Source organism: Sceloporus occidentalis, unplaced genomic scaffold (genome assembly GCF_023333645.1).
Source record: "Sceloporus occidentalis isolate IW3139 unplaced genomic scaffold, rSceOcc1.0.p SCAF_498, whole genome shotgun sequence".
Taxonomy (NCBI): domain Eukaryota; kingdom Metazoa; phylum Chordata; class Lepidosauria; order Squamata; family Phrynosomatidae; genus Sceloporus; species Sceloporus occidentalis.
This window is the reverse complement of record NW_028317478.1, coordinates 147,447-162,770: the sequence shown is the minus strand read 5'-3', so window position 1 is coordinate 162,770 and position 15,324 is coordinate 147,447. Positions and strand designations below refer to the sequence as shown.

Here is a 15,324-nt window from a genome sequence, read left to right as displayed (position 1 = left end):
CGGTTAATACCAAATCTGTGTCCTAATACTTTGTGTCTATTGTTTGAAGATGTAACAGATGACGTGGAGCTCCCTGCAAAACTCCAACCTTCATCCACTCCGACTGCTAGAGCCCTCTCACGCCAGGGGCCCGAGCCTTCCCATGAGTCCCTTCGAGACAAGAGCTTACGATCGAGAGCGGAACCCCGAGCGAGAGCCAGGAATTTGCCGGAGCAGCCAGCGGAGTCTTACCCGGAGAAAAATGACTTCTTCCCCCTAAAACCCGAACCCGACTACAGCCGGGGGAGACGCGCCGACTTCAACCAGAAACACAAGAAGTCCGAGGAGCGATCCGGCGCCAGAGAAGCTCCGGGTTATGAGCCTCTTCGTTTGGGGAGACCTGAGGTCAGAGGTCACATCACTGACCAGACCCTTAAGGAAAGTCCCTACGATCCGGCCAGATTGGAAGCCTGGGGTCTCCGAGAGAGTCAGAAAAGTAACAGGAGCGAGGCGGCTGCCGGCGGCGGCGTCTGTAGCTCCCAGGCGTACGAGGTTCCCGAGAGACTGGAGAAGGCCGGGTCCACCGCATCGGATCAGAGCCTCGATGACCTCTGGGCTCGTTTTACCGACGGGAGGAAGAACCAGCGGTCGGAGTCCAGCAATAACCTTGAGATGTCCTTGCTGGAGCGTTTAGATCGTCTAGCGAGGTTGGTACAAGGTTCCCGCTCCGTATCGCTGGCCTCCGAGAGAGATGAGCGAGTCCCTTCTTGCAAGAGCAAAGAAGATGCACCGGATGTTAAAAAGACAGAAGAAAGATGGTACCAGACGAAGCCCGGGGCAGGACGAGGCGGAATCTCTGCACGTTCCGCGAGGAGGGCGTTTTGCGAGAAGTTCCACGATGGATCCGTAGAGTCCAACTCAGAAAGCACCGCGGCGGAGACGGAAACCGCGACGCAGAGCGACAGCGAGTCCGCCAGCAGCTCCATATCCACCATCGACACGGAGCGGCTCATCCGCGCCTTCGGCCCCGAGAGAGTCCGTCCGTCGGCGAAGCTCTCTCACTTATACAGCGCCATCGATCTTCAGAAGAAGCGACGTGAAACCTCAACGAGGAAGCAGAGCCGTCCGCCCGGGGCCAACAAATTCCCGCAAGGAGAGCGGAGCGAATTCCTGAAACGGCTTAAGGTACGAACCTCTTATAAAATATCGCAAGGTTTTTACCCCAGCTGTAGTTTTTTGCCCCAATAATGTTTATCAGCCGTTTGTAAGAGTTCTGAGCCCCGATCTACTAAACGCCACAACGCCTTATCATACTGCCTGTGGGGAAGTATAGAACGTCTCGGCCGTATAATCTCAGTACTCAGTCGGCTCCTGCCGGTGATGTCTGGGCTTGGAGTCGGCTCCTGCCAGTGATGTCTGGGCTCCAAACCGCTCAGAGTCGGCTCCTGCCGGTGATGTCTGGGCTCTAGCCGCTCGGAGTCGGCTCCTGCCGGTGATGTCTGGGCTCTAGCCGCTCGGAGTCGGCTCCTGCCGGTGATGTCTGGGCTCTAGCCGCTCGGAGTCGGCTCCTGCCGGTGATGTGTGGGCTCCAAACCGCTCAGAGTCGGCTCCTGCCGGTGATGTCTGGGCTCTAGCCGCTCGGAGTCGGCTCCTGCCGGTGATGTCTGGGCTCTAGCCGCTCGGAGTCGGCTCCTGCCGGTGATGTGTGGGCTCCAAACCGCTCAGAGTCGGCTCCTGCCGGTGATGTCTGGGCTCTAGCCGCTCAGAGTCGGCTCCTGCCGGTGATGTCTGGGCTCTAGCCGCTCGGAGTCGGCTCCTGCCGGTGATGTCTGGGCTCTAGCCGCTCGGAGTCGGCTCCTGCCGGTGATGTGTGGGCTCCAAACCGCTCAGAGTCGGCTCCTGCCGGTGATGTCTGGGCTCTAGCCGCTCGGAGTCGGCTCCTGCCGGTGATGTCTGGGCTCTAGCCGCTCGGAGTCGGCTCCTGCCAGTGATGTCTGGGCTCCAAACCGCTCAGAGTCGGCTCCTGCCGGTGATGTCTGGGCTCTAGCCGCTCAGAGTCGGCTCCTGCCGGTGATGTCTGGGCTCTAGCCGCTCGGAGTCGGCTCCTGCCGGTGATGTCTGGGCTCTAGCCGCTCGGAGTCGGCTCCTGCCGGTGATGTGTGGGCTCCAAACCGCTCAGAGTCGGCTCCTGCCGGTGATGTCTGGGCTCTAGCCGCTCGGAGTCGGCTCCTGCCGGTGATGTCTGGGCTCTAGCCGCTCGGAGTCGGCTCCTGCCGGTGATGTGTGGGCTCCAAACCGCTCGGAGTCGGCTCCTGTTGGTGATGTCTGGGCTCCAACTGCTCGGAGTCGGCGCCTGCCGGTGATGTCTGGGCTCTAGCCGCTCGGAGTCGGCTCCTGCCGGTGATGTCTGGGCTCTAGCCGCTCGGAGTCGGCTCCTGCCGGTGATGTCTGGGCTCTAACCGCTCGGAGTCGGCTCCTGCCGGTGATGTCTGGGCTCTAGCCGCTCGGAGTCGGTGATTGTGTTGTTGGCAGGCAGTGGATTCTCGATGTTTTTGTGTTTCAGATGACCGGTTCGGCCTCTACATCCGGCAGCTCCTGGGAGCCGAGCGCAGCGCCGAGAAGCAAAAGGAATGGCAAGCTGAGCAAAGGCATTCAGACAGGTAGGTTAGCAGAGAGAAAGAAGTCCCGGCCCCCCGACCCAATCACCATCTGCACGTATCCCGACACGCAGTGTTTGGTGCTTGTAACCCGCACAGAATCCGGCCCATCCGCGGCCCCTGAGGGTCCGTGTTGCTGGCGGCAGCCATATTTATAGTCTGGTCTGGATACCACGCTCGTGCCGGACCCCCGTGGCCCGGTGGGCTGCTGTGCGGTAATCACGGTGTTACAGGGTCACCGTACCCAAGGCTGGGTACCCCTGTTTGAGGGCTGAGGAATCACCAGTCAGTCCCTCATACGGATCGCACTCAGCTATCCACGGATCATCCAGACCACCATTCGTAGTAAACCAAGAAGAACTCTCTTTATTACAAACACACAGAACTTATATACAATCTCAATGCAATGTGTACCGAACCCAACCCCCACTCCCATCAGCCACATCCCATCACAAATCCCATCAGTATACAGGGGATGTATCAGGTGAGGGGATTAAGGGATACAATGGGTTCCCCCCACCTGTGTTATCCCCCCTGTAGTGCGGGTGCCGTCTGGGCAGACAGGGCTGTGCTGGCTGATTAAGAGCCCCAGCCAGATTATAGGATCGTCTCTTTGAAGGCTGGAGCTGGAGCCACATCAGTCTCTGGGCCGGTTACACAATAAACACAATATAATATATTACCGGGTCACGGTATACAGAACCGGACACAAAAGTGCTCCGTGACCCGGCTAAACTTCATATGACACATGAGCCAGCTAGCCTGGCCCTGTCACACACGGCTTCCGTTTGCTTGCCGTCATTCTCTGCAGGAGACCTCGAAATCGTGACCGGCGCTACCCGGAAACACACCAGAGACGTCGGCACCACCTTCCCCTCTCCACGTGGAGAGCAGCGGAGACCCAACGGGGAGCCCCCGGCGTCGGGACCCCCACAGAGCGATGAACCCTGGAGCCACCGGCCGTGGTGGGGCGCAGGACAAATACCACAAGGTTAGTGCGAGTGCTGCTCTCCGTCTGAGTGTAGACTGCATGGAGTGAGGGTGATGGTTTCCATTCCCCGCCGCAGACGTTCATTTTATTTGATCCATACATTATCCGGACGTTGCTCTTGCCCGGTGTAGAGGTCACATGAGTCTGTATATTGTTCGTGAAACGCTGTCTGTCCGCGTGTTGCCCGTCTCCATGAATATACAGGAGCCTTTTATCTATCCGGCCCTCCTTAACCTGCCGTAGTCCTCCCCCGCCCGGCGGCCGCTCCGTGGAGTCACCTCGATTCTTCCCGCTCTGGTTATTGGCAGGTGTGAGCTGGTTCGTCCCGGCAGAGGATCTGAAATCGGCAGCGAAGACCGGCCCGGCCCCGGCTTGGTACGAACCGGCGCCAAACACCAAGCCCTGGCGGCAGCCCCTGCGAGAAAAGCAGGGGCAAGAGGAGTCCGCGGGGAGATCCGGTCGGCTCCCGAATGGGCCGCGTCGTGACACGGAGACGGAGAACAGGTCGCCCGCGCCCTTCGTAAAAGTAACCCTGCAGGTGAGACTCAGGGACGGTTTGCAAGATTAGATAAGTGGAACGGCCTCCCAGCAGAAGTGGTAGAGGGTAATACAGTGAGGGGATTAGACATATGGCTCCTGAATCGAGCGACTGATTAAGATTTGAAAGCAGGAGAAACGGGCGAGTAGACGGGGGCCGGCGGGGGCCGATGTGCTGGCAGATTCTGTGTGATGCTTTTACTGCTTACTTAACTTCATCAACGAAGCAGAAGAACGTGAAGCCGTCCGGATTTTTCTGGCGTCTTTAGACGTATCTGTGATTTTCCTAAGAATAGTGAATTGCCATGGCAACCTCCAGACCAACAGGGCTTTGTCAAAGACTGAGAATAGTTCTTGCTTTCTGGCATAATATTCAGCGTCAGAAAGCATGGCGGTAACCGGGGTGACTCCGTCGTCTGTGTTTCCGGTAACCGGGGTGACTCCGTCGTCTGTGTTTCCGGTAACCGGGGTGACGCTGCCGGTTGTGTTTTCGGTAACCGGCGTGACGCCGCCGTCTGTGTTTCCGGTAACCGCCGTGACGCCGCCGTCTGTGTTTCCGGTAACCGGCGTGACGCCATCGTCTGTGTTTCCGGTAACTGGCGTGACGCCGCCGTCTGTTTTCTAGGAATGGCTGGAGACGCGGCGGCCGGATTTCATCTTCCGCTCCGGGGAGAGAGTCAAACGGCTGCAGATTCTGGCCAAGGAGCGGCGGATCCAAAGAATGTTCCAGAACCAGCGTGACGAGCTCTTCAACCCGCCGGCGACACGAGGGGACAGCCGCCGCAGGGACGTCTATAACGGTAACGGCCGCAAGAGGGGGTCTACGGGAGCGGACCCTCGCCGTACAATGAACGCATTGTTATATTATCCCGGAGTAACCCCGTGACCTTCGGTGACCTCGCGTCTCCAGACGTAACTTTATGACTTCTCTCTTTTCAGGTGCGAAGACGAGGCAGAGAGACCGAGCGATCCCGAAGAAAGAGATGGTGGAGCGGTCTAAACGGTGAGGCGGGATTCCGGTCATTATTTACAGGAACCGGCCCCTCTATAATATATAGATAGATCAGTGACCGGCCCCCTGTATAATGTATAGATAAATCAGTGACCGGCCCCCTGTATGATGTATAGATAAATCAGTGACCGGCCCCTGTATAATGTATAGATAAATCAGTGACCGGCCCCCTGTATAATGTATAGATAAATCAGTGACCGGCCCCTGTATAATGTATAGATAAATCAGTGACCGGCCCCCTGTATAATGTATAGATAAATCAGTGACCGGCCCCCTGTATAATGTATAGATAAATCAGTGACCGCCCCCCCTGTAGAATGTATAGATAAATCAGTGACTGGTCCCCTGTATAATGTATAGATAAATCAGTGACCGGCCCCCTGTATAATGTATAGATAAATCAGTGACTGGCCCCTGTATAATGTATAGATAAATCAGTGAGCCGGCGCCCTTTATAATGTATAGATAAATCAGTGACCGGGCCCCTGTATAATGTATAGATAAATCAGTGACCGGCCCCTGTATAATAAATGTGTTCTTTGTAACTCGGTGCAGAATCTACCAGCAGCTTCCGGAAATAAGGAAGAAAAAAGCGGAGGAGAAGCGCCGGTCGGAGTGCGAGGAGAATCGCGTGAAAGCTCAGCTCTTCAAAAAGGTTCGTCTTCTCCGGGAATAAATTCTAACGCATCGCACGCCGCGGCCCCCCCAACTGCCCCGCAATAAGACCAACCGCCACATCCTGCCGCAAAACTGCCCCCCCCCCTTTCCGGATAACGTTATCCCGCACGCTGTTCCCCGCCGTAGTCGCCGGAGCTCTCGCTCTCTAGTATCTCGCGTCTCCAGCGCTCTTTATATTAAATGCTTTATTATTTCTCTCTGAAAGCATTTAGTATCTGGGGGCCGTGGAATAAGAGTCCCCCCCCCCCCCCCCCCCGCAGGCTAATAACATCTCATTCTCTCTTCTTTTAGAAAGTCACAAATCAAGTTTTAGGAAGAAAGACTCCGTGGAACTGACCAAAAGTGAGCCGGGCCCCTGTCCGCTTAACGGTGCACCTTTTATGATATAGATCTATTTTGTAGCGCGTGCCGCCGATGTCTTTGTAGATAAAGTTTTTGTAAAGGTTTTAGATCAGATTTTTGATGTACATTTATTTTAAATATTTTTTTACACGCAGCAATGAAATAAAGTCTCTGAACCCCGTGTGTGTAACGTTATTTACCGCTTCGCTTTAAAGCACGCGAGGGGTTAAAGGGGAAGTTCCAGTAATATACCACCCCCCAGAGCTGTATACAGTAATATAACCCCCCCCAGCACTGTATACAGTAATATAACCCCCCAGCGCTGTATACAGTAATATAACCCCCCAGCGCTGTATACAGTAATATAACCCCCCCCAGCGCTGTATACAGTAATATAACCCCCAGCGCTGTATACAGTAATATAACCCCCCAGGGGCTGTATACAGTAATATAACCCCCCAGGGGCTGTATACAGTAATATAACCCCCCCAGCGCTGTATACAGTAATATAACCCCTCCCAGAGCAGATGCTTTATGGCAATACTAATGAAGTCCACTCCTCCATTGATGTTCCTCAGAGTCCAGCTGGGTGATTAAGACTGCGATATTTTTGAGAATATATTTTTAATCCGATGCTTGTCATAGAAAATGATTTTTGTTCCCTTTTTAACAACGAATTATACAAAACTAAAGGGGCAAAAACCCTCAGCGGACCCCCCATCGCGGTGCGCAGCGAGGCCGGTGGGCAGAAGTGTTATTGAGTAGAATGTATTCGCCCCTCCAATGTCGGCGTTACGGCTCTGCAGCTACATTAAGGGCAGGGGCCCCCCTACGCCTGGGGCCCGACAGAGAGCGGAGCTATAGAGTCACGGCGCCGGCCAGCTCCTTCTCCAGCGCCTGCGCAGCCTGCCGGCTGAGGAAGAGGAGCTGTCCCTGAGGCAGGAATCTGTCGAGGGTCATCTCGATCCGGTCGGCTCTCAGGAGGACGTTGCTGCCGTGCGCCGAGAGCTTCAGCGAGACGGCCAGGAGCCCGGCCAGCGTGCGCAGGGTGCTCTCGGCCAGCGTCAGGTTATCCTGCGCGTCGCAGATCAGTGAAAATCCCACGGAGCCGACGGCCGCCCACAGCACGCTCTTCTCCTGGGGGAAGGGGTCTCCGGCAGCGAGGCCGTACAGCCCCACGTCGTCCTCCCGCAGCGACAGCGGCTCGTCTGGATGTGGCACGTAGTCGCTCGGCGGCCTCCCGCTCGCCCGTCGCCTCAATAGGCACATGGACTCCGTCTGCCTGCGGACGCAGAAACAGAGGGTGAGACGCGCCTGCGCTGGAAGAAGCCGTGCGTACGCAACGCGGACATTCACCTGTCAATCAAACGTATAGACGGAACCTCATCGCATGCAGCCCCGCGGGGTGCGGGGGGTTAAAACATCTCCCCACCTATTGGGATTAGTTTTAGTAGATGGTGGGGATATAACTTAGTGACTTATATCGCGCCATCAAATACCGCAGCGCTTCGCATAATAATTTGGAGTTACAGGAAAGAAAGGCGAGGAGGGTCCTGCGCGGATGGGGTTAATTCTCAGGCACTCGCGCGGGATACAGACTCGCAGGAGCATGATGGGATTTGTAGTTTACAGATATTTTTTTACATTAAGATCGGGTTAGGATAAACCCCCATTTAGTTGATATGCCCCAGAATCGCTGCTCATACAGCGTCCTCCCTCTGTACCAGGCATCGGGGTCCTCCGGGAACGACACAAAGGAGCCGGCCCCCGAAGATCAGCCTTTTTTGGGGGAGGGGGGCTGGTTGATTCTTTTGGCCACTGGTCCCCCCCCCCTTCAAGACTTCAGGGGGATCCCAGAAGACCCTGCCCTCCCGCGACTTTGCTCTGGGAGGGAAGGGGGCTGCATATCCCTTTGGGAGGATATTGGGGACCCGGCTTCCCTGTGGCCCTAAAACCGCTTGGAGCGCCAGTCACGTTTTTTTGTTCTTCACAGCGGTGGGGGGAGCGGGGTTAACTCATGGGGGAAAAATTGGCATAACTGCTCCTTTCATAAGGATTTACGAAGGGTTAATAATCCAAGAAGGCGAGAAACTATTCACTAAAGGGAGAGTTTGGAGGAGAGTCTGTCTCAGCTCCTCGGTTTCTCTATTATACATTATGAAGGGCCAACGCCAGGGAGCTGCTGCTGCACGAGCTTGGCTGGCCCTGTATAATGTATAGTTAAAAAAGAGCTATACCCAGCAATATAAAACAGCACTAAGAAGTCAGAGCGAAGCATCAGTTACCATGGTTTTTACTCAAGCCCTGCTGCTTTAGGAAAGGCCTTACCTCGCCACCGCCCAGAGCTGTTCCTTCCTCCGCAGCCTCGCTTTCTCCAGCCCGTCCGGCCCCAGCTTCTCGTCCAGAGCTGTGCAGCAGAACACTCGCGAGTACAGCACCGTGCTGAGCGTGGGGCTCCCGCCGGGACCGGGGCCCAGGGTGTGAACAACGAAAGCGTAAACCATGGCGGTGACCTGGAGAGATGAGGGTTACCCGGATTCAACGCCGCGCCGGGCAAAGTAGAAGCCTCTGTACGGAGAAGTGCATTTAACGTATATATTCATAGATAGAGGATATACATTTACAAAGACGCATCAGCCGGAACGGAGGGAATTCAGGACAGAGCTCGGGACAGTTGGTTCTCCATAGGAGTAATTGGGCAATACGGGGTGTTGGGGTATTATATATATATATATATATATATATATATATATACGGGGGTTAGGGGACATCCTTTACACGCCATTGTTTCCATGTGTGGAATAATTAGGCCGACTTAGTTTATTGATTTTTATAGCGCCATCATATTCCATGGCGCTGTACAAACCTTAAACAACTTGGAAGGAAAGGTGAGGAAGGTCCTGGCCAAAGGAGCTCACAATCTATATTCTGAAGAAGGCAGAGAGTGTGAAGAGTTGGACATGGTGGCCCTCGTGGACAGGCAGCTTTTAACACCCGTGTATAATACGTGCCACCCCAGGCCTGACACCCCTGCAGCTGAGCAATGAAAGCATGATGGGAGTTGTAGTCCCAACACGTTAGACAGCCAGTATGTACATCCAGTTCTCACCCTGCTAGAGGAGGGTCACTTCCGGATCAGGCAGCGAAGCATGCCGGGTAATAAGCCACTAATTGGGAACGGGGGATGATGAGAGACCCCGAAATCCGCATGGAACACGTGACACCAGGACTCACACAGACGTTAAGAGCGTGGGCCGGAAGTGTTGTGTGCGTTCCAAGCCTCAGAGTGAGAGGCTGGGAGTCGGCATATTGTGACAGCGCGCCCTCTGCTGGCAGAAAACAGGAAACGCAGCCGAATATAAGAAGACGTTTACAGTTTAATTACCGAATGAATTATTATTAATGTGCTGTTTCTATACACATTATTGGGGCTTTTAGGGCTGCAGAACCCTGCGATCCCCTCATACCCAGCAAACATTCTCACCTCCTAGAAAAGAGGGGCATCAGTGGAGGGAATGATCTAACTAAACAAGGGCATTTGGCAGCTATGTAATTTGGCAGGTATGTACATTAAGAACTCTGTAATAGGTGCGCCCTCTGTTGGTTGATAGCATCAGAAAAAGCTTTTCCCCTGAAAAAGTGGTAGGTAAGTGGAACATCCTCCCAGTGGAGGTGGTAGAGCGCGGCTAGACATACCCCAAGGAGAGAACGTCACGAGTCACATGATGTTCTCCAAATTTGACTCTTAATGATCTCGATGTCTGTCGTCACATGACTTTATTCAGTTTTTCCTTTTTTTTGCATGTTTTGGGGCGTAAAATGCCTCCTCACTGTCTTTGCTATTTTTTCTTATTTTTGTACTTTGGGAGCAATTTTTTTATAGGTATTTCGAGCAGGAGGGCCACAAGGTGTTTGGTTCTCCTTATGATGTCATGGGGACATCACTGGGGTCTTTATTATTTTAATATTTTATTACTTTTTTTATTTTTAAACTTTCCATATATTTTTCTCTTTATATTTTTCGATATATCTTGTATAGTTCCAGGGCTCCGTTGCCCCGCGTTGCTGATTGCAGTATCTGGGATGAGCCTGCAGGGGGCACAGAGGTCTCCTCCTGCCCCCTACATGTTTTTTTATGCTGCGGGATGTACACATTGCGCAACACCAGCCGAGCTCCTCTATCCCCATGACTTTCCTTAAGGGGTTAAAGCACCAAAGGTAAGAGATTTGCCCCGCATGGCACCGGCCTCGGGCATTTGCCTGTTTAGCCAGCTGGTCGGTCTGGGCCTGCCGTGTCAGGGAGACTCTCAGAACCTCCGGGAACTATGGGTTTGCCCCAGAGTCTCAGGGGTTTTGCCCCAGTCTCAGGGTCTCGGGGCAGATCCTCCGGGTCGCACAGTCTGACTCCTTCCTATTCTCCCCCCCACCCCTCCCCCGGTGGGATCATATATAAGACTCCCAGTCGGTGCTTTTGCCCCCCAGTATGTTTTGGTCGATCTCTCTGCTTGAATGCAGGTGACTCCATGTAAGTGTATCGTTATATAATGTCAAGGTGTCCACGAGGGCCGGTATTAGAGCCATTTGAGTCACACATTTGGGGAGTCACTGCATAGAATCTCCACCGTGGGCTGTTAAAGGGTTAATGCGTCATTAGGGGCAGTTCAGTATCACTTTAGGGTTACCCCCGGCCACTCACATACAGCAGCGGGACGCCACCACGCGCAGCGTAATGCTTGTGAGAGCTGTGGGGGCCATGAAAGTTTTCATGAGGTTTCTTTTTATAAACACATTGGGGGGGTCTGGAGAATACCCCACATATGTATTTTCCCCTAAAACCCCCCAACCCCCCCCCCCGCCGGCTACCTGTTCAGCAGGAGATGTCAGACCCCATGTGCATGCGCAGAAACTGCCCCATTCATTTCAATGGGAGAGTTTACCTGCCGGGGGGGGGGGGTCAATCGGCTTCTACCCCAGGCATGTGCTTCTTTATTATTAGAGGCAGCCCGGGGCATTAAGCTGTCCTTTTTGCCCCCCCCCCACCGCAGAGCGATGGAGGAAGGAAGTCGTTCAATGAACCGTCGGGAGACATCTGTGTTTTTCAAACCGAGCCCTTCCATGAGAGAATGAGCCACATCCCTGACTGCCCCCCATACCTGCCAACCTCCCAAATGATCTGACCCTGGGGCAAAAACCCTGAGACTTCCAGGGCATTCTGCCCTCAATAACAAAAAGTGATCTGCCCCCTTAGAGAGAAGGTGATTAAAAACCCCCCATTTAATTACCCAACAGCGCCCAGGCCTCGCTGGGTAAACGACTCTAATAGAGCCCTCAACCTTCCGGCACCACTACCTATTCCTCCCCCCTCACCGCGCCACTGCCTATCCCCCCCCCCCCCCCGCACCACGACACTGCCTACCCCCCCCTCACGCGGCACTGCCTACACCCCCCCCCCCGCCTCCAATGCATTCCTGTCTCCCTGTGCCGGTTCACAATAGTTTAGAATGGGCCCTTCCAACAGGAGGAAGGGGTCACAGGGGTCGCACTGGACCCCTGTAGTGACGCTAGTGTACCCAGGAGCCCTCCGGTCACGGGGTCCTGACACGTCCCACTCCCCGCCCATTTACCTCTTAAACAGAGGCGTGTACCGTGACATCAGCAGGAACACCCACTTATGTCAGCAGGTAGTCCTGGCCGTGGCCCGCAAGGGTAGGGTCCGGGTAGCCAGAGCCCAAAAGCGGCAATAAGGAAGATGAGGGGTTAATAGAACGTATTTCGGTGTTAGCGTGGAGGCAAGCGTGTCTCTTCGTACCGGGGGTACCAAGCAGAAACCCCCCACCGACCTCTTCCCTGATACCCCCGCAGGGAATTCTTTCTATCTTGCGACTATGGATTCCGGGCCGCAGAAAATTGGAGAAGATCCTGACCGTCCGTCTCCATGGAAACCTTTAGTAAAAAGTAAAAGGTTTTTACATTCTGAAGGCAAAGCAGAGGCTTCTGGGACATCCCACCGGAAAACCAGCGACCGCATCGCCGAGCGGAGCGTGATCGCTAAATAAAGCAATAAATAATAAACATGTCAAATTTTGGCTTCCAGAATTTCCAATGTTTTGCACTTAATTGTCATGTGACACAAAAGCAGGCACTGATAGGCTGTTGCTATAGAAACCGAAAAAGCTTCTTGAAAGTAGGTATTCAGTAGTATTTTTGCTTTAATCGGGGACGGTTTATCTCCGGGGTGTGCCGCCCGGTGCTGGCGGACACCTCACGCTCTGCACAGTTAAACAGGAAGCGTTTGTCGTTTTCACTTCTCGTTAGAAGGCGACCCACTTCCTGTTTACTTCTTGTTCATTTCCTGTTTACTTCAAAGATTTGGTTTGTTCTTCATACAGAGCTTCAGGGTCTCCGAAGGAGCTGTCAGCAGAAGGAAGCGTATATATTTATATATATATTTATATATATATCCAGGCCTCGGCATGTGCTGTGGGCGGTTCCGCTGTTGTCGGTGGGTGGTCCTGCTGATTCAGTGGGCGGTCCCTCTGATGTTACACGCACGTCTAGCCCCAAATGCCATTGTTAGTGGGGAAGTGGGCGGGGAGTGGGAGGTGCCATAACGCCGCTCCCGCGACCCCCGCACTTTCTCCGAGCGAATCGCTTTACGTTCGTCAATCAGCGTAAACGTCTTGGAGATATTTTGTATTAACGTTTCGCCGCGTGGAAGCTGAGGTCGGTGGCAGCCGGTGGCAGAACCAGCATTATCCAATCAAATTCCTCTCCCTTCCCCTCAGGTCTTACGGGGTGAGCCGAGCCCATTGTACAGCGCTGCAGAATATGATGGCGCTATATAAATGAATACATAATAATATCTGCCCCTGCATGCATCTCAGAGCCTCGGGCAGCGGATGCTGGCTGAGGGTGTTAGGAGGGTAGATTGTAAGCTTCTCTGCCAGGTGATTAAAGAATACATTTGTATTGCTATGGTGATAAAACCTCTTACCACAAACTTTTGGAATATTTTTTTTTTTAAATAAAAAGCCCCCCAACCGTCCTTTATTTGTCTTCTAGTCTCTGCTTATTCGTTGATTTATGTCGCTGCCATATTCCGCTTATAAAATGTTTGCTATCACATCTGAAGAAGGGGCTGCCGAGGTTTCAAAGCTCGTGTGATTCTTGCTCTATGAATGTTGGTCCATTAAAAGCTATCTTATCCGGGAGAGGACTGAGCTGTAGTTACCCCACTCCGTGCCTAGGGGGCAGCCCGAGCGCGCCTTTCTCGGGTGAGATGGACCATAGAGAGCTTTGGGTTGTGGCATGCGAGAGGTCAGCGCGATCAGCACTCGAGGGGGTATTTAATTCAGAGAGTGGCAGGTGTGGGGGTCTTGTTCATTCATGTGACGGTTCTACTGGGTGGGAACTTGATGAGCAGGTGATCTAGAACCTTTGGAACCCCATGAATTATATAACAGAGATACGCAAAGTTCCGGAAAGAGCCAGACTTGGCAGGAAGCGGGGTAAATAAATAATTGCCCCTAGAGCGGTGGCTTAGAGGAGCAGAAAGCAGGCTGTCCAACTAGATGGAGCAGCTGACCTTAATTGGTTGACGCCACGGACCTTTAACTCCTGGCGGGATCCTAGAGATTCCCGTTAACCCCTGCTGCGCCACGAAGACGTTAGGTAGCCCAGAGGCGGTGACTGGGGGGGGGGTTCGCTAGGAGATATTTACGAAGATTCTTCGTGTTTGTGTTTCTTCGTTTATCTGCCGCCATATTACTTTACTCCTTTATTCGGAGTGTAATGATAAGGGGTTGCGGTGTTTAGTAGATCGGGGCTCAGACTGAGAATCAGTCTTTCTGTATTTGTGATGTGATCGGCGGGGAGGAGATCCGAGCGATCGCCTCGTAGTTTATCCTCCAAACACTAATGTTTTTACACACATTAGTAACGCTTCTCAGGGAGAGGATTCCGAGGGCCGGATCCGGGCCCCAGAAACACAAAACACCATCACAGGAACCAGAAAATCCGGAACCTGCAGGCGGATCGGCCCCCTTCGGCCCGTCCTGTCTCTCCTGCTGTAAAGACTCAAACCTCAATCAATCGTTGGTCTCGTCTTAGATTCAGGAGCCGTATGTCTATCCCACGCATGTTTAATACCCTCACTGTATTACCCTCTACCACCTCTGCTGGGACGCCGATCCACTTATCTACCACCCACTCAGTCAATTGCATTTGGGGGCCTTGCTGTGAACGATATAAGCTCTGTCACAATATAAAGCCGGCGCCGGTGCTGCGATGACATCATCCACAGGCAGACTGTTTCGGATGCCGTGGCGGGCCGGCTTTTCGGCATTCTGCAGAGCGTTACCCCCCCCCGTTTAAAATGATTAGAGATGAAAGCGTTGCTTCAGAGCCTTCGGGCCCAAAACCGCCTCTCGCTGGAAAGTATGCGGGGCATTTAAACAACTCAGAGACTTGGATTCCAGCCCCCGCTGCTCCGCGCCATTCCGGACTACTCCTTCCAGAAAAATTCCACGGACAATTTGCTGCGGGGTCATCACATCGCTGCGGGTCTGGGGGGGACAGGGCTGTACAGACCCTGCCGGGGTCCCTGATGAGCTTCCTCCGTGGCTGGTCGCGCGCGCTGTGATCAGGAAAGCTGGCTGATCGCTGTGCGATGTGCAGGGAAGGCGATGAGAGTTGGAGCAAAAAATGCTAAACGATGCGATTGCCCAAGAGGCTGACGAGTGGTTCCTTGCGTTGTTACCGCACGCGGTTAACACATCGGGGGGAAAAAGGAAGTCATATGATTTCCGAAAAGCAGCCCTCCGTGGCGCAATGGCAGCAAAATCTGTGATTTCATAAATTTGTGAAATGATTTTCCGTAAAAAAAATTTACAAAAAAAAAATCTATGTTTTGAAGAAAAACAAACGGAACGCGACGAGGACCCGAAATCCAGGAAAATAACATAAAAAACACAAAGAAAATAAAACCATGGAACTGAGCCGGCCCTCGCGGCATCTATACGGGACAGCCTCATTATCACTATTATTATTATTAGCATATTTTACTAAGACCACCTGATACATCAGGTAACGAGGGCTCGGCGCGTGAGCTTACAATCTAGAGTTTCCAA

The 15,324-nt window shown here is 53.4% G+C and overlaps 1 protein-coding gene and 1 non-coding gene across 2 annotated transcripts; both read right to left on the bottom strand.

Moving 5' to 3' along the window:
* Positions 1-7,054: 7,054 nt before the first annotated feature.
* On the bottom strand, positions 7,055-8,700 carry LOC149271535 (AP-5 complex subunit sigma-1-like). The gene is made up of 2 exons (XM_089507361.1): positions 8,525-8,700; positions 7,055-7,478 (listed from the first exon to the last, which is right to left on the bottom strand). The coding sequence occupies exons 1-2, from the start codon at positions 8,698-8,700 to the stop codon at positions 7,055-7,057; spliced, it is 600 nt and encodes a 199-aa protein (XP_089363487.1).
* A 3,373-nt stretch (positions 8,701-12,073) lies between these two features.
* On the bottom strand, positions 12,074-12,189 carry LOC149271534 (U5 spliceosomal RNA). The gene has a single exon (XR_016279715.1). It is a non-coding gene; the product is annotated as a U5 spliceosomal RNA (small nuclear RNA).
* Between the last annotated feature and the right edge of the window lie 3,135 nt (positions 12,190-15,324).